The 22,966-nt window shown below is 37.5% G+C and overlaps 3 protein-coding genes across 3 annotated transcripts in view; 1 reads left to right on the forward strand and 2 right to left on the reverse strand.

The window, feature by feature from the left end:
* The window catches only part of LOC147868775 (DExH-box ATP-dependent RNA helicase DExH14-like), a 14,439-nt gene extending 602 nt beyond the window's left edge, over positions 1-13,837 (forward strand). Inside the window, exons 2-40 of the mRNA XM_087339569.1 lie at positions 21-144; positions 221-382; positions 477-542; positions 751-903; positions 1,026-1,109; positions 2,269-2,343; positions 2,470-2,601; positions 2,690-2,755; positions 2,873-2,938; positions 3,023-3,145; positions 3,236-3,385; positions 3,529-3,741; positions 3,828-3,983; positions 5,774-5,998; positions 6,089-6,190; positions 6,257-6,337; positions 6,451-6,531; positions 6,685-6,888; positions 6,981-7,097; positions 8,000-8,122; positions 8,780-8,869; positions 8,952-9,077; positions 9,163-9,225; positions 9,308-9,396; positions 9,497-9,587; positions 9,803-9,952; positions 10,042-10,233; positions 10,317-10,382; positions 10,778-10,933; positions 11,014-11,157; positions 11,489-11,556; positions 11,643-11,811; positions 11,896-11,958; positions 12,057-12,152; positions 12,246-12,413; positions 12,537-12,722; positions 12,816-12,962; positions 13,375-13,506; positions 13,609-13,837. Coding sequence (XP_087195695.1) covers positions 21-144; positions 221-382; positions 477-542; positions 751-903; positions 1,026-1,109; positions 2,269-2,343; positions 2,470-2,601; positions 2,690-2,755; positions 2,873-2,938; positions 3,023-3,145; positions 3,236-3,385; positions 3,529-3,741; positions 3,828-3,983; positions 5,774-5,998; positions 6,089-6,190; positions 6,257-6,337; positions 6,451-6,531; positions 6,685-6,888; positions 6,981-7,097; positions 8,000-8,122; positions 8,780-8,869; positions 8,952-9,077; positions 9,163-9,225; positions 9,308-9,396; positions 9,497-9,587; positions 9,803-9,952; positions 10,042-10,233; positions 10,317-10,382; positions 10,778-10,933; positions 11,014-11,157; positions 11,489-11,556; positions 11,643-11,811; positions 11,896-11,958; positions 12,057-12,152; positions 12,246-12,413; positions 12,537-12,722; positions 12,816-12,962; positions 13,375-13,506; positions 13,609-13,674 — 4,765 coding nt within the window. The 3' untranslated portion in view covers positions 13,675-13,837. The remainder of the gene's footprint in view (positions 1-20; positions 145-220; positions 383-476; positions 543-750; positions 904-1,025; positions 1,110-2,268; positions 2,344-2,469; positions 2,602-2,689; positions 2,756-2,872; positions 2,939-3,022; positions 3,146-3,235; positions 3,386-3,528; positions 3,742-3,827; positions 3,984-5,773; positions 5,999-6,088; positions 6,191-6,256; positions 6,338-6,450; positions 6,532-6,684; positions 6,889-6,980; positions 7,098-7,999; positions 8,123-8,779; positions 8,870-8,951; positions 9,078-9,162; positions 9,226-9,307; positions 9,397-9,496; positions 9,588-9,802; positions 9,953-10,041; positions 10,234-10,316; positions 10,383-10,777; positions 10,934-11,013; positions 11,158-11,488; positions 11,557-11,642; positions 11,812-11,895; positions 11,959-12,056; positions 12,153-12,245; positions 12,414-12,536; positions 12,723-12,815; positions 12,963-13,374; positions 13,507-13,608) is intronic.
* An 892-nt stretch (positions 13,838-14,729) lies between these two features.
* On the reverse strand, positions 14,730-17,223 carry LOC147868776 (protein STRICTOSIDINE SYNTHASE-LIKE 3-like). The gene is made up of 4 exons (XM_087323225.1): positions 16,845-17,223; positions 16,334-16,609; positions 15,665-15,832; positions 14,730-15,572 (listed from the first exon to the last, which is right to left on the reverse strand). Exons 1-4 carry the CDS (start codon positions 17,186-17,188, stop codon positions 15,167-15,169), a joined length of 1,194 nt encoding a protein of 397 aa, XP_087179351.1. The 5' UTR covers positions 17,189-17,223; the 3' UTR covers positions 14,730-15,166.
* A 2,310-nt stretch (positions 17,224-19,533) lies between these two features.
* LOC147868777 (uncharacterized) lies at positions 19,534-21,900 on the reverse strand. The gene is made up of 2 exons (XM_087323236.1): positions 21,059-21,900; positions 19,534-19,993 (listed from the first exon to the last, which is right to left on the reverse strand). The coding sequence occupies exons 1-2, from the start codon at positions 21,459-21,461 to the stop codon at positions 19,671-19,673; spliced, it is 726 nt and encodes a 241-aa protein (XP_087179362.1). The 5' UTR covers positions 21,462-21,900; the 3' UTR covers positions 19,534-19,670.
* Between the last annotated feature and the right edge of the window lie 1,066 nt (positions 21,901-22,966).

A 22,966-nucleotide genomic window follows, 5' to 3' on the forward strand; every position in this document is an offset into this window, starting at 1 on the left:
ATGTCTTGATATAATATTAGTCGACAGGCCCTAGCAGGCGAGATGACGGCTGCATTTAGCCATCGGCTGGGTCCGTTGAATGTGGTGGTTCGAGAACTTACAGGAGATATGCAACTAACTAAAAGGGAGCTTGAGGAGACCCAGGTTTTGGGAATTTACATTGCTGACCGTATAGTGTTCTTTGTAGGCCATTTTCTTACTATGATGTTTTGCATTCTAGATGATTGTGACAACTCCTGAAAAATGGGATGTCATTACACGAAAAACTAGTGACATGGCTATGGCAGTGTTGGTAAAGCTGTTAATCATTGATGAAGTCCATCTCCTGAATGATGATAGAGGACCTGTAATTGAAGCCCTGGTAGCACGTACTCTACGACAGGTAAAAACTAGCTTTATAAAACTTTTGTTATCGAACAAGTTTCCGTTTGATCTTCAGATCTTTGAATTTTATTGCCAAAACGTGGAGTGTACAGGTAGAGTCATCACAGAGCATGATACGCATAGTTGGCCTGTCAGCTACACTACCCAATTATAGAGAGGTAAATTCGTTACTTCTATTTTTTGTTGGAGTTAAGATTCAATAAGGCAAGCATGCAGATTTGGACTGATGATATATAAATGATTACATTGAATTTTGTTAGATGATTATGAATTGTCAATACTAATGTTGATTAATTTTCATGCGCCCTATGTGATATGCAAGGATCTGATTGTCTGCATATTACTGATGATGAAACTTTTGGATAGGTTGCTCGATTTCTGGGTGTGAATGCAGACACAGGACTGTTCTTCTTTGATAGTAGTTATCGTCCGGTGCCTCTTACCCAGCAGTATATTGGTGTTACTGAAACCAATTTTATGGCCCGCAATAATCTAATGAATGAAATATGCTACAACAAGGTATTTCAGTTAAATACATTTTCTCAATTAATGATGGGCATAATGTTATGTAAACATACTGAACCTTGTCTTTCAATTCAGTTTCTTCGTGGTGATATATTACCCCTCAATGTGTTATACAGGTGCTGGATGCTGTAAAACGTGAGAAGCAGGCAATGGTGTTTGTGCATTCACGCAAAGATACTGGAAAAGTTGCACAAATCTTGGTAAAACTATTTCCTTTACATTTATTCTGTTAATCATTGCTGTTCACAAAGATGTCAAGACAACCTTAGCAGTGTTCCATTGGCAAAGGATACCATCACATAACCAATGTCAGATGCCTAACAGGGAAAATAAATTAAAAGTTAACTATTTCCCAAGCAGAATGCAGTATGAGACACTGCATATGATATTAAGTTGAGTGTGAAAAATATAGTTCTTGCATACAGTTTTTTTCTGGAGCAGGCTATTATTGTATGAGCAACTGCATACGGCATCAAATTAAACAGGAAAAATGAAGTGTACACACATCATCGAGACACTCACTGTTTGATTCAGATCTAGAGCATCTCGTACGATAGCTCATATGGATCATTTTGTGGCATTTCTTTTCTTTTTGAGTCGTGCTTTCAGGAAATTGCAGCACCATTGGGTAAACCTCTTCATGTTCCCTAGTTGTATCTTTTGAGAATCACAGCATTGTGTCCTCGGCACTGTGGCTATAATTATAGATGAGCATAATACCATATGGGATTTCAAAATCATATTTCTTACTTTTAGGTTTGTTTTGCCCCCAATTCCACATGTAAGCAAATTGATACAGACAATGCGAAAAGACTATATAACTTAGGATATTTGTTCCCTCTGGAGCTCAGGCTACTTCAAAAGGACTTCCAGAAGGATAGTTGGAAAAGAAAAATCATTTGCCTCCCCGCCTTGATGATCTTTCCTTACTAGAAATTTATTTGAGACTTCCTGTAGCAGTTCCAAGTTCCAACAATTCAGAAAGATGGAATGATGGGTTGGGGAAATTGTCCTTGAAGAGGTAACCAAGGACCTAATCATGATTTTCACTGCCCTTCAGGCTTGTTGAGGGCCGTATCAGTTATGTTTCATTTCTCCATACCTCTATTTTCTTGCTTATAAATACGTTTCTTCTTCTGATGCCCAAGTGTTTTTCTAGCAACTGAAGCGATAATGGATCCTGGTTCTCCATATACTCAAAACTGTATCTATAATATTCATAGTCATAGTTTTCCTTACATGTGGAAAATATTAGTCATTTGAATCAGTAGATACTATTCAATGACTCGACAAGTCTGCTTATATGCATACATATATCCATGCAAGTTCTCTGATAAGATTGATTCATGGGAATTGCAGGCTGAAATGGCACAGAAGAACGGAGAAATAGACCATTTTACTGATGAAGATCATCCCCAGCTTGGACTTTTTAAGGTATTTTCAATAACCTTGTTATGTAAATGATCGTCTATCACTAGAATGTATCCGTTTAACCTCTGTTCTGCCAAGAGGAATCATCAAGCACACATTTTTCATTCTGTTTTTAACGCAATATTTCAGAAAGAAGTTGCAAAGTCCAGAAATCGCCAGTTGAGTGAGCTCTTCCTGTCAGGATTTGGAATTCATCATGCTGGCATGCTGAGGTCTGATCGGAATCTTACAGAAAGGTTATTTTCAATAGGGCTAATAAAGGTAACACTTCTAGTAAAGTCAAGTGGCTATCGTGGGTATTTTTCTGGTCAAAAGTTTTGTGTTCATGATCTATTTGCAATGTGCATAGGTCCTTGTATGTACTGCAACATTAGCGTGGGGAGTGAATTTGCCAGCACACACTGTTGTTATCAAGGTATGATTATACGAGAACTGTTTATGTCGAGTTTGACCTGCTACATCAATTTTATCTTCTATCTCACTGACCTTTAAGTTAATCTGGTGTTTCAAATTTGATTTTCTGGTTGAATAGGGAACACAGCTGTATGATCCAAAAGCTGGAGGCTGGCGTGAACTAGGAATGCTTGATGTTATGCAGGTGATCTTCATGAAAACAATGGTTCTAATTTTGGATAGAGCTTCAATTCCCCAGTTTGACAAGTCTAATAGATGTTTGATGCAGATATTTGGACGAGCAGGTAGACCCCAATTTGATAAAAGTGGAGAAGGAATCATCATCACAACGCATGATAAGCTTGCATACTATCTCAGGCTTCTTACCCATCAATTACCCATTGAGAGCCAGGTCTTAGCTCACAATTCTGGTTAAAACCTATGAGATTTTCCATTCTCCTTCTTCATTACTGTATTAAACACAGCCCTTGTGATTCTGCAGTTTGTAAGCTCTTTGAAGGATAATTTAAATGCAGAAGTTGTATTAGGTACCGTGACAAATGTAAAGGAGGGTTGTGCTTGGCTTGGGTATACATATTTGTTTGTGAGAATGTCTTCAAATCCCCTTGCATATGGGATGACTTGGAATGAGGTATGAAATGTGGACTTTACTTCTATATGTAATGCACAGGCATTGTAAGCTTTGTTCGTAAAGAATGAAAATATCATGTGACTATGCATGGGTAGACATCCCCATAAACTTATGTATCTGAAAAGTTATTTATTTGTTTCCAGGTTCTTAATGATCCTAATCTGACAGCGAGAAGAAAGGCTCTTATTACTGATGCTGCACGTGCTCTGGATAAAGCTAAGATGATGGCATTTGATGAGAAAAGTGGGAACTTGTATGTAACTGATCTTGGACGTGTTGCGAGTCACTATTATATTCAGTACACAAGTGTGGAGACATACAACAACATGCTGAAACAGCATATGAATGAGAGTGATGTAGAGTCTTATTCAAATTTACTGATATTTTTGTCATGTTTACAAAGCTTGAATTTCTGAAAATTTGGTCACTTGGTAATCATCAGCTAATTGATCTTGTCGCACACTCCTCCGAGTTTGAGAATATAATGGTAAGAGAGGAAGAACAAGAGGAGCTACAAAGGCTTCGCCATGAAGCTTGTCCTTTAGAGGTTCGTCGTGGACCTGAGGACAAGATTGGAAAGATTAGCATTCTCATTCAGGTTTGGCTTGCTAACCAAATAGTCATATGTGGTTCTTTCTTGGTGGAGGTTCAGTGGACTCCATCCTTATTTTTTTAAATATCAATCCTTCATAGGTCTTTGATAAAGAAAACAAGTTACATGCTAATTTCATGTCATAAAAATGACGTGAAAATGGTGATGTCGTGCACTTGAACAAAGAACTTATCTCATTGTTGGAATTCAAAGAAAAATGCCATTTATCATAAAAATAATTATTGGTTTTGTCCAGTAGAAAACTAGGGTTATGATGCTTTGGATGGAAATCTTGGCCATACCTTGTTATATAGGGAAGCTACATAGCTTAGGTACAATTGAATTTTGTTCTATTTTACCAGACATTCTGTAAGATTAACAGGCTGCAACCTTTGGTCTTGAAGAACACTTCTATTTTTCGAACATGGAATTTATTTCATTTCTTGGCGAACATGTTAATTCTCACGTCCCATGGTTGTTTCAACTTGTATGCACCATTCTGTAGCTTCCAGACTTTGTGTTTCTCATCAAATACTTTCAGTCAGTGGGTGCACGATTACATCTCCTGCAGTGTCGCTTCATGACTATTAATGCATGATTATCGTCCCTTTGCTCAGGAGATTTGTTGGAAAATCTCTTTGAGATCTTATGTCACACTCATCCTTCCAAAAGCTCCATTTATCTCTTCTTTATCTCAAGATTAGAAAATTATTTAATTGCTAGAGGACTGGAATGGTAGCTGCCTTGCACAGTTGATATATCGTGTGGAAGGAATGCTCTGGTTACATGTAACACCATAGACCAAGGTGTCAATCTATTTGACGAGGGGGTTTCATCAGGGTTAGGTATGCAATGAAAACCTAATGGAGGATGAATATCACTTATTGCATGCTCAGCGTATAAGGTAATTCACAAGAAATATGATGACATGTTAGACGGGCATGATAATGTAAGTGTCATACTCAAATGTCCACCAAGAAGGATGAATATCACATACCTATCGCATGCTCAGCGTATAAGGTAACTCACTGATGATGTGCTAGATGGGCATGATAATGTAAGTGTCATACTCAAATATACGTGCATTATTTTCACAGAGTTTTTACTACAGAGTAGTAACCCCTGTTCTTAGGAAGGAGTCACATATGAGATGATATGTTGATTTGGTCCCGTAGGTGAAAATTGGCCTCATCATGGAGGATAAAACATCTGTTCTATTCTATTCTATTCTATTCTATTCTATCAGACGAGATATTCATATCATCACCATAGGAAAGTGTATAGGTATCCTGGATAAGCTCCCTTCTGAGGAGAGGATGCCTATCACTATTCATAGAATGTTACCTTCGGTATAGTTTCTAATATTCCATATGGTGCGATTGGGAAGTCACTATTGCATTGCTTGGTAGAGCCAGCAGAGTCAACTGGAGCATAAGGAAGAATGAACATTCCTCCACAGTAGCAGAATCTTGGGAGCACATGCCCCTGATTGGGCTCAGTATGCAAGTTACTATAGCTATAACACGTCTATATACTAGTTTTGTACAATCATCATGAGTAGGGTACCTGCCAATTCTGATGTTTTTGGTACTAGTTGATATACACCCTGTTTGTAAAAAAGATAATTGAAAATGAACACTTTTGTTAGCACATGAATAAAAAATATTTTTTTGGACTTCTCAGCAGTATTCACAATTTTGAATTGGAAACATGTCTCCTAAAGAAGCCTTAGAAACTGAGTATTATTTAAGCATAGTTGCTGTGGTGAAACTTAAAGCGTTGTTGATATTTTCCAGGTTTATATTTCACGGGCATTCATAGAAGGATTCTCGCTCATTGCAGACAGTGCCTATATCAGTTCTAGTTTGGGCAGGATTATGCGTGCTCTGTTTGAAATCTGCTTACGTAGAGGGTGGTGTTCCATGACAGCCTTGCTGCTCGAGTATTGCAAAGCAGTAGATCATCAGATCTGGCCACATCAACACCCCCTTAGGCAATTTGATAGAGAGCTATCTCCAGAGGTTTGTGGTTGTCTTTAACTTGCATAGATGGTTTGTGCAGACATTATGATCTTTAGCAGTACCACTGCTGTAATGAATTATATTTATCAGCTACTGAGGAAGCTTGAAGATAAAGGAGGTGACCTTGAGCACCTATATGACATGAATGAGAAGGAAATTGGTTTATTTCTTCGCTATCCCCATGGAGGCAAGGTAAGCAGGTTTGAATGCGTACAAGTTTTTGTTAGTAACTTGCTTGTTAACGGTTTTGTTTTGCAGCTAGTTACACAATGTTTGTCTTGCTTTCCAAGAGTTCATCTCTCAGCTAACATCAGCCCAATTACAAGATCTGTACTTCAAGTAAGTTTTGTAACTGGAAATGTGGCAGATGTTATAATTTGGAGTGAAACCTCAATGTGTAGTCCATGACAATTCCTATGATTTTAATATCTTTTCCACAATGTTTGCGTCAGGTTGTTCTGACATTGACACCGGATTTTGTTTGGAAGGAGCGATGGCATGGTACCAGTGAAAGATGGTGGATATGGGTGGAAGTAAGCGATAGTGTACCAATACACCAACAGATGACTTGATAATGGAATAAACACAAACACACTTGAGATAGACATGCATGCACAGGGAATCACTCATGTATATTCAAGCACTGCTTCATGAGTATGCTGCTCTGATTTTCATTTCATGTTCAGGATTCAGAAAATGAACGCATTTACCATTCAGAGCAGTTCAATATGTCCAAGAAATCTGTTAGCGAAGGAAGTCAAGCCGTAACATTCACGATACCAATTTCTGAGCCCTTGCCACCTCAATATTACGTCCGTATGGTTTCAGATAGATGGTTGCAAGCTGAAGCATTCCATAGTATCTCGTTTCAACATCTAATCCTGCCAGAGGTAGACAAATATTTCAAGATTGGTTCCCATGTCTCTGTATTGCTTTATGAGAAGCTATATGATTTATTTCCTCTTCTATTTCTATTGCATAGGTGCATCCACCTCATACAGAGTTACTTGACTTACGGCCTCTTCCTGTAACTGCTCTTGGAAACAAAATTTATGAGGACATGTACAATTTCTCCCATTTCAATCCGATCCAAACTCAGGCAAGCTTCTTACCGTCCACACATATTAACGAACTGCTTTTTTCAAAATCGGGGGCAGTTGGGAAATAAAGAAAAACTCAAGGGCCTTTTAAAGTTATTGCCCCCTCTTTGATGCATGTAACTTACGTCCATTCTTCATTATAGAAAATGTGAGTTTGCATGAATTCGGAAGACTTGGTCAATAGCTTCTCAAGTTTGAGTAACAAATGGTCACAAGAGAGAACCCTTTTTATGTTTATTAACAGAAAATTTCATTTAGTTTCCGGTTGTTTTTTTAAAACATGGAAAGTTGTTGCTGTTTTTTCCATTTCACCCATTTCTATTAACTACGGATTAGATTATGTGCATAGCATTATTTTAGATATGAAAAATAAACCTTCAATACTGAGTGCAAATGGTCCATTTAATCTCTTCTTTTCCGTGTATCAAAAAGAAAAGAGAATAAGAAAGATATATTTAAATGACTTATAAGAGGCCAGTGTGTCCTGCGTGACTGTCTAATCTTGGAGAACAACAGACTAATAAAGTAAATAACAGAGGAGAATGCTCAGTGTGCTCAGTGTGATTGTAACTCTATTATATCCTTGCATGTTCTCAACATTTAAATCACAATTTATTTGGGAAATCCAATGTTCTTAAATTACTGATTTTTTGCATCTGACCTAAAAGAACATGATTTCAATGTTAACATTCATAACAGTATATTAATAATTCGGGATGTTTATATAGAGTGAGAGTGTCCATGTATATTGTGTATCCAGAAACATGGACACACAATATATGATAAAGGCCAGTAGTGTCCATGTATATTGTGTTCATAAGATAATAAGATAAAGGCCAGTAGTGTGACCTTTAGCATTATTTCATAAGGGCTTTACTTAATCTTTTCTGAATGGTTCCAGGCATTTCATATATTATACCACACGGACAATAATGTTCTTCTAGGAGCACCTACAGGTAGTGGAAAGACAATTTCTGCTGAACTTGCAATGCTTCACCTATTCAACACTCAACCAGAAATGAAGGTTTATTCCCTTGCATTCTACGTTTAAGTTTGGTTTACTTATGCCTGCTTCACAATGCTTGTAACGAGTAGTGAAAGTATGACTGGTTCCATGTTAAAATTCATCATTTATGTAATTAAAAATAAAATGAACAGGAACAATAAAGATTCTAAAACAGATATATTGAACGTAGGATTATTGACATGATTGAATGCAAAGTAAATGTATGGAAAAGGGTCATGTGGTAGGGATGTAGGATATGATCTCTTTCTGGAAATGGAAACGGATGGAGGGAAAAGGGTTTCTGCCCCCATTGCAACTCATTGGACATCATTGTAACCGCTTGAGGGAATTTATTAAATTATCTAGAAAGAGTATCATTATCAATACATCATTATTTGTTCTTTTTGGTAGCTGAGTATGGCTATGATCCTGCTTGTGGTCAATCTATAGCTTGTGAGTGGTTTAATCCCGCAAGAATTGGTTTTTATTTTGAGATTTATAGACCCCACTCTCTTTGTACACTTGTTCACTTGTTGTAAAGTACATATGACAGGGTTAGGTACAGCACTTGTGGTGGGTGGGTTCTAAGTATAATTGTTTTTGGCATTCCTGTATGTAGGCTGCAATATAGATTGTAAAAACAAAAAATAATATCTTCTGCATGGAATTTTTCAGGTGATATACATTGCTCCCTTGAAGGCTCTGGTAAAAGAGAGGATGGATGGCTGGGGCAAAGGGCTTGTAAAAACTCTGGGCAAAAAAATGGTTGCTGTTCGGATTCCTTCGTTTGCATATTTTCATGGGAGTTTTAGGTATTCAAGTTAATTCAAATTAATGATGCCCTTAGGTGGAGCTTACTGGTGACTTCACACCAGACATGAAGGCCTTGCTTTCAGCAGACATAATTATTTCAACACCAGAAAAATGGGATGGGATTAGCCGAAATTGGCACAACCGTAGCTATGTTAAAAAGGTGATGCCTTTCTATGAGCCTACATGGAAGTAAAGAGCTTTTTGGTGTTCCCTTCTCTAGCGTATCCTTTCTTTCTTTTTGACAGGTTGGGTTGATGATAATTGATGAAATCCATCTTCTTGGAGGAGATCGCGGGCCTATTCTTGAGGTAAAACTTTTACAACACATTCTGATCACAACTGAAAATCCTTTTTCTCCCAAGCTTTATTAAAGTTGGTTTATTTGTACAGGTCATTGTATCCAGAATGAGGTATATTTCCTCACAGACAGAGCAACCAATACGTTTTATAGGATTATCCACTGCTCTTGCAAATGCACGGTAAGAGTATGATCTGGCTGCAAAATTCTTTCTTTGGATGCAATTGTTTTTTCAGTTAAGGTTTTTTATTATATCAGCGATGAATTTATTATTATTTCAGTGACCTTGCCAATTGGCTTGGAATCAATCATTTGGGGCTCTTCAACTTTAAGCCAAGTGTACGACCAGTTCCATTAGAAGTTCATATCCAGGTAAAACTCCTAACAATTTCACAGGTTCTCTTTTAAGGCGATTAAAAGACCAACCTGTATTGTAAATAATTCAGTATATATATTAGAAACTACTCAAAAACACACAAAATGAGGAATTAAGGAAAGAAAATTTCTATATTGATGATTTCTTGCCATTGATAATTGTTCAATCCAAATCTTTTGACTGCTGATTAATTTGGAACTTGGTGATTCAGGGCTATCCAGGAAAATTCTACTGTCCACGTATGAACAGTATGAACAAACCTGCATATGCTGCCATTACAACACATTCTCCTGTCAAACCTGTTCTAATCTTTGTGTCATCGAGGCGTCAAACCAGGCTGACAGCTCTGGATCTTATCCAAGTAATGTTGATATGGATATAAGTTTACATGGAGAAGCTTTGCATTATTACTTGTGGAGCAAAGTCTTATATCAAGTAGTTGGTTTTTAGTTTGCTATTGCGGATGAGAGGCCAAGGCAATTCGTACATATGTCCGAGGATGAGGTTGAGTTTCTTGTTCAACAAGTTTTGGATGGAAATCTTAAGCATACACTCCAGTTTGGGATTGGTTTGCATCATGCTGGCCTAAAGGAAAGCGATCGAACTTTAGTTGAAGACTTATTCACAAATAACAAGATTCAGGTTTTGTAATAGTGTAAGAAGTTATCATCCTTTTCTTCAAAAGTGTACAAAGTATTCTTCTTTAGGTGTTTGCTCTGTAACAGGTCCTAGTTAGCACCAGTACTCTTGCTTGGGGTGTGAACCTACCAGCTCATTTGGTCATAATAAAGGTAGTACGTTGACTTGCTTTTTCTTTCTTTTTTTGGAAACTTTCAAGCTATTTTCACCCTGTTTTAAAACGGGTTTGTGAAAGTATCTATAGATACAACAATGTATATGTTCAAAAGATGCATGAGAGAAATTTACATGCCTATAATTATTCTTAACAAGACTATCAAAAAACTCTTGCCTTGTTTTCCTCATTCACAACACATTTGACATCTTATATTGTGGACCATTAGGTTATTGAACAGTTCTGATATATGATTAAAACTATTTCGAACTATTACTTGTTTGTGCTAGACGTGCATACAATTAAAACTGTTCTGATTTTTTAAGGTAGATCTCCTTTAACCGTGTTGATATTCTTGAGAATGATCTTTTTCTGGATTGACCATTCATGCAGGGCACAGAATATTATGATGGAAAACTCAAGCGTTATATAGATTTTCCAATCACAGATGTTTTACAGATGATGGGCCGTGCAGGGCGACCACAGTATGATCAGCATGGTAAAGCTGTGATACTTGTACATGACCCCAAAAAGAGTTTCTACAAAAAGGTGACTCTAACAGCATCAAAATTGTTGAAGATGGTGATTATATACTTGGAAATTGAGTTGTTTCATCTTTTTCTTTCCAGTTTCTGTATGAACCTTTCCCTGTAGAGAGTAGCCTTCACCTACAACTGCATGATCATTTTAATGCTGAGGTTACATCAGGAACTATTGCAAATAAACAAGATGCTGTGGATTATCTGACATGGACATATTTGTTCCGGAGACTTGTAAGTTACACTCTTGATATGATTATTTGTCTGAAGAGTATTTTCTTTGCTGCAAAGGGATCGACGGGGAATATAGACCACCGTTTCCAGCTTGCAAATTATCCAGGCCATTTGTTTTTTTGGCATTAACTTTTCACTAAGAGATTATTTTTCTGCGGCAAAAAGCCAATAGATGATGCAAAATATAACCCAATTCCAAGGTTGCACATGCATATTTGATTAATTTGCCAGTTATTGTGCTTTCTTTTTCCTTTTCTAGTTTTGGGTTGTATTTGTGGGTCCTTAGCCTCACGATGATCCTTTTAAAACTAGTGCTCTCTTGCTTTTGCAGGTTAGAAATCCCAGTTATTATAATCTTGAGGGCACCACAAGCGAGGTCATCAATGCTTACCTCTCCAGGCATGTAATTCTCTTTTATTTCACGTTTCAATAGTGAGTACTTTTTCTTTGTTTTCTCATGAATTTAAACATTATTTTTCTTTCAGTCTTGTGATGTCCACACTTCAGACACTAGAAGATGCAGGATGTATTAGGGTAAATGAAGATGGCACGATAGAGGCTCTTATGCTTGGCATTATTGCATCGCAATACTATCTTAGCTATAAAACGATTGCATTATTCGGCAGTAATGTTCAAGCCAATTCCACCCTTGAGGTCTAATAGTAGCCTATTTCTTTTATATGATTCTCCTCTTTCTTTTTTGGGAAAGAACTGAGGCCCTTATCTTCTGATGTGCAGGACATTATTTTTGTGCTTGCGGGCGCCATGGAGTATGATGAGCTTCCTGTCAGGCATAACGAGGTTCGTAGAAAACACTCTTTTATGGTTCGTCAATATATTCTGTTTGAGATATACTAGTCTTGCCTATTGCTTGTTTTAAAGAATTCTATATTTCTCAGGATAAATTGAATGAAATACTGGCAAAGGATGTGCGCCTCACAGTGGATAGCCGTTCTCTTGATGATCCCCATGTCAAAGCAAACTTGTTATTACAGGTCATGTGATTACCATGGAGAATTTCTATGTAGTATCTTATCATTGTTTTTTTTTACCGACAGTTGCTGACATAATGTTTTTTTAACATGTAGGCGCACTTCCTTCAACTTGATCTTCCTATAACTGACTATGTGACTGACACAAAGTCTGTCCTCGACCAGAGCATCCGCATCATCCAAGCATTGGTAGATCTTGCTGCTAGTGGTGGTTGGCTTAAAACAGCCTTCAATTCTATTCATATTCTTCAGATGGTGATGCAGGTTGAACAACAAACACTCTCCATAAATATGCTGCTCTTCCACTTCTGAACATTTTTTTTGGATGTTTTGATTATATCAAAAAAATTTGGTCAATTCTGGGTATATTTTTAATCAATTTGTCAGGGGCTGTGGTTTGAGGAGGATGATGCTTTTAAGATGTTACCCTTTTTTAATGAGAAGATAGTCAACCATTTGAAAGATAAGGGGATTTCCACACTTCAGGAGCTTCTCAGCTGTCCATTCAACACTGCATCACAGTTATTGCGGTCGCTCTTTAGTTCCTCAGAAGAGTACTCTGAATTATTGAAGGTCTTAAAAAAAAAACGTTTCTCTTAGAAAGGTAGAATATATGGTTAGATAAATCTTTGCAAAAACAAAAAACTTGTTTTTTTCAACGAACAGTGGATAACACGTCTACCTCGGATAGCATTATCATGGAAACTCAATCAACCGAGAATGGATAAGGAGTCCTGGACAGTTGATGTTTCTCTTAGAAGAGAGGGGCCGAAGAGAACTGATGCTAGAGCATACACTCCTCGATATCCAAAGGTACATACTTTACAAAATAGTCATTGACAACTAGGCCAACTTTATGCTGAATCTTGACCCTTTATAAGCATTTGAAATATTTCCAAAATTACTTTGTCTCAACCAATAAGAAAGAGCTTACCACTATACTCTTAGAGTTGCTTTCTGACAAAGGTCTAACTTTCAAACTAAAACTGCAAATTGAAAAGTCTTTGTTTCTAGGAATTCTCTTGGTAAAAGATCTTTTTCCAATGGTAGATTATTTGTTAGACAGGGTATCGGTTAATATTTTTCTAAAGCTTCACCCCTTATGCAGATGTATAAAGACAACATCTCATTTCTTATATACCCCAATTTAGAGTCCAAAATTGTGTTAATGGTAGGAATAGTTCTCAGTTTAAAACTTTATTTAACTTGACCAATCTAATTTTAGGTAAAAGATGAAGGGTGGTGGCTTTTACTTGGTAATCAATCCACATGGGAATTGTATGCCCTCAAACGTGTGAGTTTTACTGAGGACTTGAGAACCCGACTTGTTTTGCGGCAAGACATTGATAGTGCAAAGGTATTAACTCATCTCATGGTAACAATGTATCACTACATACTGTATGTATAATTATCATGCATATTTTAAACTGAGATTCATTAAACCAACTCGTATTTTCAGGACATCACACTATTTCTAGTCTCGGATTGCTACATAGGGTTGGATCAAGCTCATAGAATCAAGTGAAAAATATAAGGTTATCATCGTTGCTGCAAAGCTGTTGCAGCTGAGCTTTTACTTGATTGCTATATGGAGCATCAGGTTAGATGAAACACGCAAGGCAAAATATAAACACATCTTTGCCGAAAATATTTGTGGCATGAGCTTTTTATCTGGTGAGATTTGTGAATAGTGCCATCAAAGAAGAAATCCTAGTTATTTAAAAAACCTGCACATCACTATCCTCTGTGGTTGTACAAATTGTATAGAAAAGCAACATACTCAATTGTCTAGGATTATGTAACAAGTATAAAGTTGAGACTGTCTAAGCAGCCCACAAGAGAAAACAGAAATGAAAATAAAAAGACAATCGTATCAATCTTCAGAAGGAAATTTGGGTGTTGCAGCAGTGGGAAAGGCCAGTGGCTATTTGTAAAATTTGACATTTTTTTGATATTTATGCATTGCAAACCAAGTTTTATGTTTATCATTCTGGCTATTTACCAAATTTCGGTTATCTTGGCAAAAGACAGGAAAGAAAAGGCTGACATATGAGACATCATACATGCAAATGCCAAACAACCTTGTGGGGCTAAGTTATTGATTAAATTAGGTGGATGATGTTATGTAATCAGGTTGTGATGTAGTGTACAAAATAAACACATATCAAGGGGAAAAAATGTGATTGGCTTAGCCCATGAATGCTCTCAGAGTAATGCCTCGTAATGTCACTGTATTTTACTAATCCACTGTTTGGTTGCCATGGTAGAGCATATTGTGATTTGCTAATTGGTGTCCCATGGTGACCCCTTGGTGTAGTGCATAATAATTGCCTACAAATAGAGCTTTTGTGCATACTCCTATTATGCAAAACAGTGGCAAAATGGTGAAGTTTGGTATCGCCATCATTCTTCTCATATTTCTAGAGTACACCTCTTCATGAGAAGTGCTGAATTTGGGGTCACATACATTTTAAGAGCTAATTCTTTGTATCAATGGTGATCACGACTGATTAATTGTTGCTAGTTCTATTACAAAGAATACATGTTTCTAACAGCAGATACTTGTTCTTGTACAATCTCACAAGAGAAAGTGGTTTATTTACACTGTCCAATTGCCTATCATACATGAACGTTTCAGCCATCTAGACCTTGATAACGAGTTTCTTTGGTGGAACCTTAGTTTTCCACTGATTATTATAATTATGCTTAAAGTCAGGCGAACCTAATGATATAACTATTACTTTCACTTGATAAAACCCAATTAGGGTAAGCTTCTATGCAATGCAATAGTACATTCCAACAAAACTTGGACATTCTAGACCTAATGCATGTGGTCGTTTTCAAACAAAAAAACACAACTGAAATGAAGGTCTACATTTGAACTGATATAACTACCTACGAGAAGCCTTACAAATTCTTGCTTTGTAGGAGAAATATTGGCCTTTAATCTCCAACCCACAAATTCTGTTCTTTCTTGATCTATAGTTCCCTTGTATTGGATACCTGACTTAACAAACTCAAGCTTGGAGGGGAAACAGAGCTATCTGAGGAAACACGACAGAGCTTATCCACAATGTACCATCTCTCTCTTCTGCTTCACTAACTGTCCTAACCACTTTACCTTCAGAATCCTCTAACACTTGCAACAATTCTCCATTTTCACTGAAACGAGCAACCATTGCATGTGGGCGGGCAGCCAACATAAGCGAGTATATATATCGGAGTGGTATCGGTAATCTTGCCATAAGAGTCCTTACCCATGGATAGGGACTCATTCTTTTGATGAATTTGCTTCGCTTGCAATGCATAGCTACCCAAAACTCGCCTTTTTCGTTCCGCCGAACATTATCAGGGTGTCCAGGGGACAAAGCGAACAATTCAACCTTTCCAGTCTTAGGTCCTTTAATCCAATATCTAAGCAACCTGTAATAAGAAATTGCATATATTTTCTTATGGTCATAAAAGGATTGACCATGGTTTAATATCAAGGTGATGAATGAAATACAGTCAGATACCTTGCTGCTATTCCCTCAGCAACCACTAGGAACGAGCCGTCCTTGCTTAATGCCACACCATTGGGTGCAACGAGGTCTTTTAGAAGAACCTCAGTCTCATTGGTTACAGTATTATACCTTATAAGCCGACCCGTGTTATCCCATCCAAATGCTGTAAGAATGAACTGTCTTTGTAACAAACGGATGTTAGATTTTCTCAAGTCAATATCAACTTAATTTCCTCAATAAATCCGGACTTCTAGATTTATTAAGCTCTACCACTTCATAAGAATCACATGGATGTAACTTTTGGTCTCATTAGTAGGTTTAGCCTTTCAGAGAAGTTAATATAACCCCATTTCATTTTCATTTTTGGGACATACTATGCTATATGTCACGAGTTCAAATCCCACCTTTGCACTTGGTTTACCACAAATGGCTATCAACCCCAATAGAGTAGGGGGAATCAAATAAAGTAATATCCCTCTCAACAACGGGAGAAACGCAATGCAAATCATTAGATCAAACCCACCAGAAAAAAAAAATCTATTCGCAGGATTTTTGAAGTCTGAAATTTCAATGATGAAAGTTACCTACTTGAATATGTATACTTTTTAGCGGAGTTTTTTTCAGAAATTGTGTATGCAAACTAAATGATAAAATTAGAGAGTTGGATAGTACTCAGCTTACTTTCTTGAGTACATTGAGCTTGTATCGGTAAAGTATATGAGCCCATTTTCATCTAAATCCAGATCATTTGTGAACATGAACTTCTGGCCTTCCGCCTCTGAAGTTAGGGGTTGTGCTAATCCTCCTTTGGAACCAACAACGAGGATTCCAAAATAAGCATCTGCAATGTACAAATCCCCTGAAGTTTTGTTGAATCGCAATCCTAATGGTCTGCCACAGATATGTTCTAGCCGTATGTTAGGTGCTGTCACATTTTTGGGTATACATGCTTCTGACCTGTCAGAAATTGTTTGGAAAAACAGTGTTAAAATCCTTTTTGGCACCATTGTAATATACTTGCTTTATTGCTATGGTAATGACTGGTCATCACGATGGATAGAATATATTGTTAGAAAGTATAAAAATACCAGAAAACTTAAAAATTTCTAAACCCTACACATGGTGCTGAGAACCCCTAATGTTTCAGATGACCAAATTAACATAGCAGAAAAGCTATGTGAATCTAACGAACCAGTTAGGGGAGGTATGCGCAAAGTAGATCCAAGTATCACCATTCCAGACCATGATCCTCCCATCACCGACACCAGTATAAGGGCCTCTGCCATATCCATCAAAAGCCAAGCTCTCTGGACCACCAAATTCTTTCACCTGCATTACCTTTGCCTTCTGCAGAAGATTGAGCTCATCCTCTGCTACAAAGGAAGGCAGCCATTCATCTAAACGACCATAGTTTGCGACGAAATTGGGTGCATTGGCGATGATGCTAACCTTCCATGGATCCAACCCAACAAGTATGGCCAGGAAAGCAACAGAAATTACCAGGATCAATGAGCTCCATTGAGACATTGACACCATGGAAATGACTGTCTTGGAGGGGGGGGGGGGGGGGGGGGGGTGAGATAGATGGGTGAAGAAAATGCTTTCTTTGATGGGAAGACAAAATGCCTTGGCTTGGGCTGTTTTTTTTGGGAGTGGGATGAGAAAGATGGTGTGTGTTAGATAGATAGAACATGAAAAATGTGAACACATATATATATGTATGTATGTATGTATGTATGTATAATATGTATGTATGTATGTATGTATAATATATATGTATGTATGTATGTATGTGGATTTCCTTGGCATGATGATGGTTACTAAAAATTTTGTTCCATTTTTGTCACCCGGACAATGAAATGAAAATGCGGCCATCGCATCTCATGCTGAAATCTGCCGAATTAATTTGTCCACCCTCGACCTCTTATCGACATACAGTTTTGTCCTCGTGATCATCGGAATCGTCGCCTTTTCACGTGAAGATTTGTTGTCCGTGGCACTCTATACGGAGAATAAAGCCCATTGCTTTTGTGCAATGCCCTTGCCTGGAGCTAGACCCTTAGTTTACACCGACTTGGGAATGGTCTCAAGACTGTAAATAATCTGCTAACAATCCTCTTATATAGAAGCATGAATTACATCGGATTCTCGTATTGGGAGGGTGGTGTAATAATCTACTAGCGATCCTCTTACATATAGATGCATGAATTACATTACCATGGCTCTCATATATACATCCACATTCTTATTGTCGTGATTGAAGAAATGAGGAAGGAGGTGGAGCTGCCTCTTAAAACATTTCCAAAGACAACCACTAGCATAAACTAGAAGTAACATGTAGTTTACACCAACTATTATCACGACTACAAGAGTGTACTATTTAGAACTTTATGCTAATTGGAGTAGCGCAATGAAAACATGGTGGCTCCATAACCCCGCAAGTCGCAGGATCAGAACTTGGCTTTGATACATACATCTGTATTCTTATTGTTGTTGTGATTGAAAAAACGAGGAGGAAGGAAAGTGTTTCCCTTTAAACCATTTCAAAAGACCAATATTCTCAAAATGAATCGTCATCATTAGTGTATGCATTGTATATTAATCAAAGTAGCACATTGAAAAGGTGAGGGTCCCATAACCCACAAGTCCCAAGATGGAAACTTGGCTTTGATAAATATACATCCACATTCTTATTGTTGTTATGATTGAATCAAGGAGCGAGATGAAGCTCCCACTTCAAAAACATTTCCAAAGACAACTACTAGCATCATGTGGAAGTATAACCTTAATTTACACCATTTCAGGAATGTTCTCCCTGCCATAATAATAATCCTTGATGGAGGGCTTCCATTTTTAACGTTTTCCAAGTAAACATCACTAGAGACCTCACATTAAACTAGAACCTTAGTATACATAAACTCATTACGCAACTTTGTTTTGATGTTTCTATGAAAAATCAAAACATTTTAAAATTATTTTGTCTTGGGTCTCATAGCTTTAACATATTTGAACCCGATTTAGTCTTAAACAACTACTTGAGCAAACCTTTCATTTTTAACATTTCAAATAAACATTACTATAGGCCTCATATCAAACTAAAGTATAGATCCACCCGACATTGTCATGTTTCTATAAAAACTCAAAACACTTTTAAATATTCCCATCTTGGCTCTTTGGCTTAGAGCATATCAAACTAAAACCTTAGTGTACATACACTCGACATTGTTTCATGTTTTTATAAAAACTCAAAACGCTTTTAAATATTCCCATCTAGACTCTCCCGACGTGAAAATCTAGACTTGAACAACTACTTGAGAAAATCACAAGATTATCATCTACACCAATTACTTCATAAAATCATACTATCAATTTTCAAATATTAATAATTAGAGTGGCATAGTGCAAGAAAGGTTTGTAATTACTAATTAGGGCGACTTAGTAGATGCGTAGTGAGTTGAACAACCATTGGTTTGAGGATGGAATCATAGCTCTAATACACATGCATATGTTCTTATTGTTTCTATCATTGGAGCAATGACATTGGAGATTGAGCTTTTCTCTTTAAACATTTTCAAAGAGTGGCAGCAATGCCTTATGGAAATGAAACCTTAATTTAGCTTAACTTGACCATTCTCTCGTGACTATAATACTCAACTTACAATCACCAATGAAGTATTAAATTGACAATACTAATTGGAGCAATTAACTAAAAACATATGCTTTCATTTTAAACATTTCTAGTTATTGCCATATGTATCATATCAAACTAGAACCTTAGATTGAGAATAATTTGTTATTTCTGTTAACAAATTAATTTTAATAGTTTGTGACATAACCATTTCTGATATGTTTTGACCCTAAGATTGAAGTGGCATGATGTGTGAATCGCATAACCATCAATTTTCTAATTTGAAACATGTGATATATAGATGAAAGTTGCTTCAATGTTGGCGGTAAGTAGAGATACAAAAGATTGGTGCTTCAGAATGACAAAAAAACATTTTGATTGCACCATCTATCATACAGTGCTTGCAAAGTCAGCAATCAAGGATGCCATCATCTCATCATAAGCGGGTCCCTCCATTTGGAAGTGACCAACATTGGGAACAAGGTGCATTTCGACTCGCCCTGCTGCAGATTTCAATTTGCTTTCTAGTTGCTTGACACTGGTGAAGCCATCGTTGGTCCCCATAACAAATAATTTAGGTTTAGTCGATTCTAGGATGGCTTTGTTGTGGCGACCAAATAATATGGATGCGAAGCGCCCAAATGGGTAGCCCAATGCCACATATGCCACGACTCCTCGAGCTTTGTCCACAGCAGAGCCTGCAATAGGGGCACCTGTAATAAAGTTCTGTTAATTCGATCACCGGAGCTCACGCTATGAACATGGTCCATAAAAGTCGCTGTGTACTATCTATTATCTATGCGTGTTATTCTATGTACAAAGATATATATAGAAATGCATATGCATCCAAAGGAACAGGCACACTTGTTATGTATCCATCTAAGTATACATATGCAAACACATTTGCATTCCAAGAAGCAAACACACTTGTTATGTATCCAGCTAAGTATACATATGTCCATCCACCCATTCATCAATCCATAAAATGAGGAGCAAAACCAAAAATCCATTATATGCATGCATCTAAAATTGGATGTACATATTATATAATCAGAGACCATATCAAACAACACAGGGAAGAGAAAGAGACCATCCATCAATGCATATATACATCGTTACTGACATAATTCATTATCCATATTCCATCCATTTATACATATAACATGCATACATACACTGTCCCTAGAGATATTCCATCCATTCTTACCAGCATCTATCTATGTTTCCATCCATCCAATCATATTACATACATAAATACACCACCCCCAGACATATTCATGCCAGCATCCATCTATATTTGCATCCAGACCTATATCCATACATGCACAATTCTATCCATGCTGGCATACATCAATGCCAGTATTCATACATGATTCCACCCATACATCTGCCCATGTTGCCATTTATACATCCATCGATACTTACATTCCCCCATCTAGCTATCCAAATTTGATCTATATTCCATTCAAAATACATAAATACAAGTAATGGCAACAGAACAAAAAGTAGAACAAATGAACATCCATGCCAGTATCCATACCTACATCCATCCATCCATCCATCCATCCATCCATCCATACCTTCATCCATAAATCCACTCATACCAACATCATACCTACATCTCTTCACCTGCACCTCCACCCATCCATCCAACACGTCCATCCAAATTCGATCCAGATTTCATCCAAATTACATAATACAAGTAACAGAAACAAGAAAAGAAACTAAAACAAACGAGCATTCATCATCATCATTCAAGAACAAGCTAGAAGCATTACCAGCGGAGGATCCTACGAGAAGCAGGCGATGTTGCGGGTAAGCTTGATGAGCCCATTCACACACAGCCACTACATCCTCGACCTCGGCAGAGCCTGTCAATGAAGCTTTCCCTGATGACCTCTTCACTCCTCTCATGTCAAAGGTCACACAGTACATACCCATCATGGCAAGACCTGTGGCTGTGCCTTTCAGGAGAGCTTGGCAACCTCCAAGAACAGAGTATTGATGGACTAACACAGCTACCCATCCATCATTCTTCTTCTTGCTCTCTGACGTTGGCGATGCTGATGACGGAGGTTTGTAGATCCTCAGAGATAGACAGATCTCTCCTCCACCTTGATTATGAGTTAGCGTATCATATTCCATCTTCACCACTCCTTTTTCTGTTTCTGTTTCTGCCATTCCGAAGAAAACCCTCACCCTAACTCCTAAACAAGTTCTTCGCTGAAATTTGACTACAAAATTTAAGCAGATCTGTCCTACTTTGCTCAGTTGAGATAAACCATGTAAGTCAATAGATCTGGGTAATCATGAGAATGGAATGCAGAAATATGAGAGCTAAGCCCAACCCTAAACAGGGTCTTTGTTAAAATAGACTAGAAATGCATACAAAAGAAGGAAACCCTAAACCCCAAAAGGTCAACAGTTCAAGATGTAGATGAACAAAATTTAAACCCAACCCTAAAGAGATCCTGAATTGATGGCCCAGAAGAGGAACAACAACCCTACAACTAACTCCAACAGATTCTCAGTGAAGGATCTACAAGTAGGGAGAACAAAAAAAAAACCCTAAACCCCCAAAAAAACAGGTTCTTGCTTCTGCGAGAGAGAAAAAACCCTAACCCTAAAAAACAGACTTTTTCTTATTATTCTTGCTTGGGATATAAAACCAGGTATGACAAACAATGGTTTCTCAAAATTACAAAAGTATGCTTCCTCAATAAATACAAATGTCTTTGTTCTTCTAATGTGCTCGTGGCCATGTTCAAATTGTGTATTGATAATTGTAGTACATAATTGAGTCGTACGAATTCAAAGGCAAGTCACGAGAGAGAGAGAGAGAGAGAGAGAGAGAGAGAGAGGCAAAGAGACAAATCCCGATTATGCCATCCCCATTCAAAGTCGTCAAATATATGCACAAAAGTGTAACATTTTCAGAATGCGCGTGTGGAATTAATCAGTTATTCTCAATGTTCAACGAAATCGTGAATGAGAGAGAGAGAGAGAGAGAAATAGATAGATTTTATTATCGTCCATACAAGTCAAATATGACTAACCTATGGGACTATACATGAAACTCTTCTAAATGGTATGCATGGATTCAAGTAGTGACTCTCGATGTCCCCCAAATTCACCTGATACACATTGAAAATCAAGACTCTACAGTTGTGATTTACTGAGATGGATGTGTTTAGGGAGTCGGTCATATTGGCAATTTCTAGAAGGCTGACTTCCAATGATGTCTTCAAATCTATCCCATGTATGTAAGCATGGTACTACAAGTCGCATAATCGGTTAGGCAAAATATGCATTGCCTCGCATAGAAGAGAATGTGATCAAAGTCAACGATCTCTTCACTTGTGCCACAATGGCCTATTTCACATCGAAGAGAATGTGAGCCAGGTCGTATTAAAGCAATGGTGTTGATAGCAAGCAAAAGGAATCTATTGAGGTATCATGGAATAAGTTAACGATTCCCATCCATTAAGAGTCATTTATCGATATATTCCATACGAACGCGTTCCTTATTTTAGGAAGTGAAATTGGCGGAACTCGTTTGAGTATTAAGCACATAATCCACGAGCTCACATAATCGGGGTGGGGTGGGGGGGGGGCGATGCATGGAAAGCTCAATATATACATATCATGGTGAACTTATCGTTAGACTCTATGGGAAAAAAATCATC

The sequence above is a fragment of the Azolla caroliniana genome, unplaced genomic scaffold (genome assembly GCF_043228905.1).
Source record: "Azolla caroliniana isolate FFs.n. ecotype wild unplaced genomic scaffold, voAzoCaro1.0.p SCAF_1, whole genome shotgun sequence".
In the NCBI taxonomy this organism is placed as follows: Eukaryota; Viridiplantae; Streptophyta; class Polypodiopsida; order Salviniales; family Salviniaceae; genus Azolla; species Azolla caroliniana.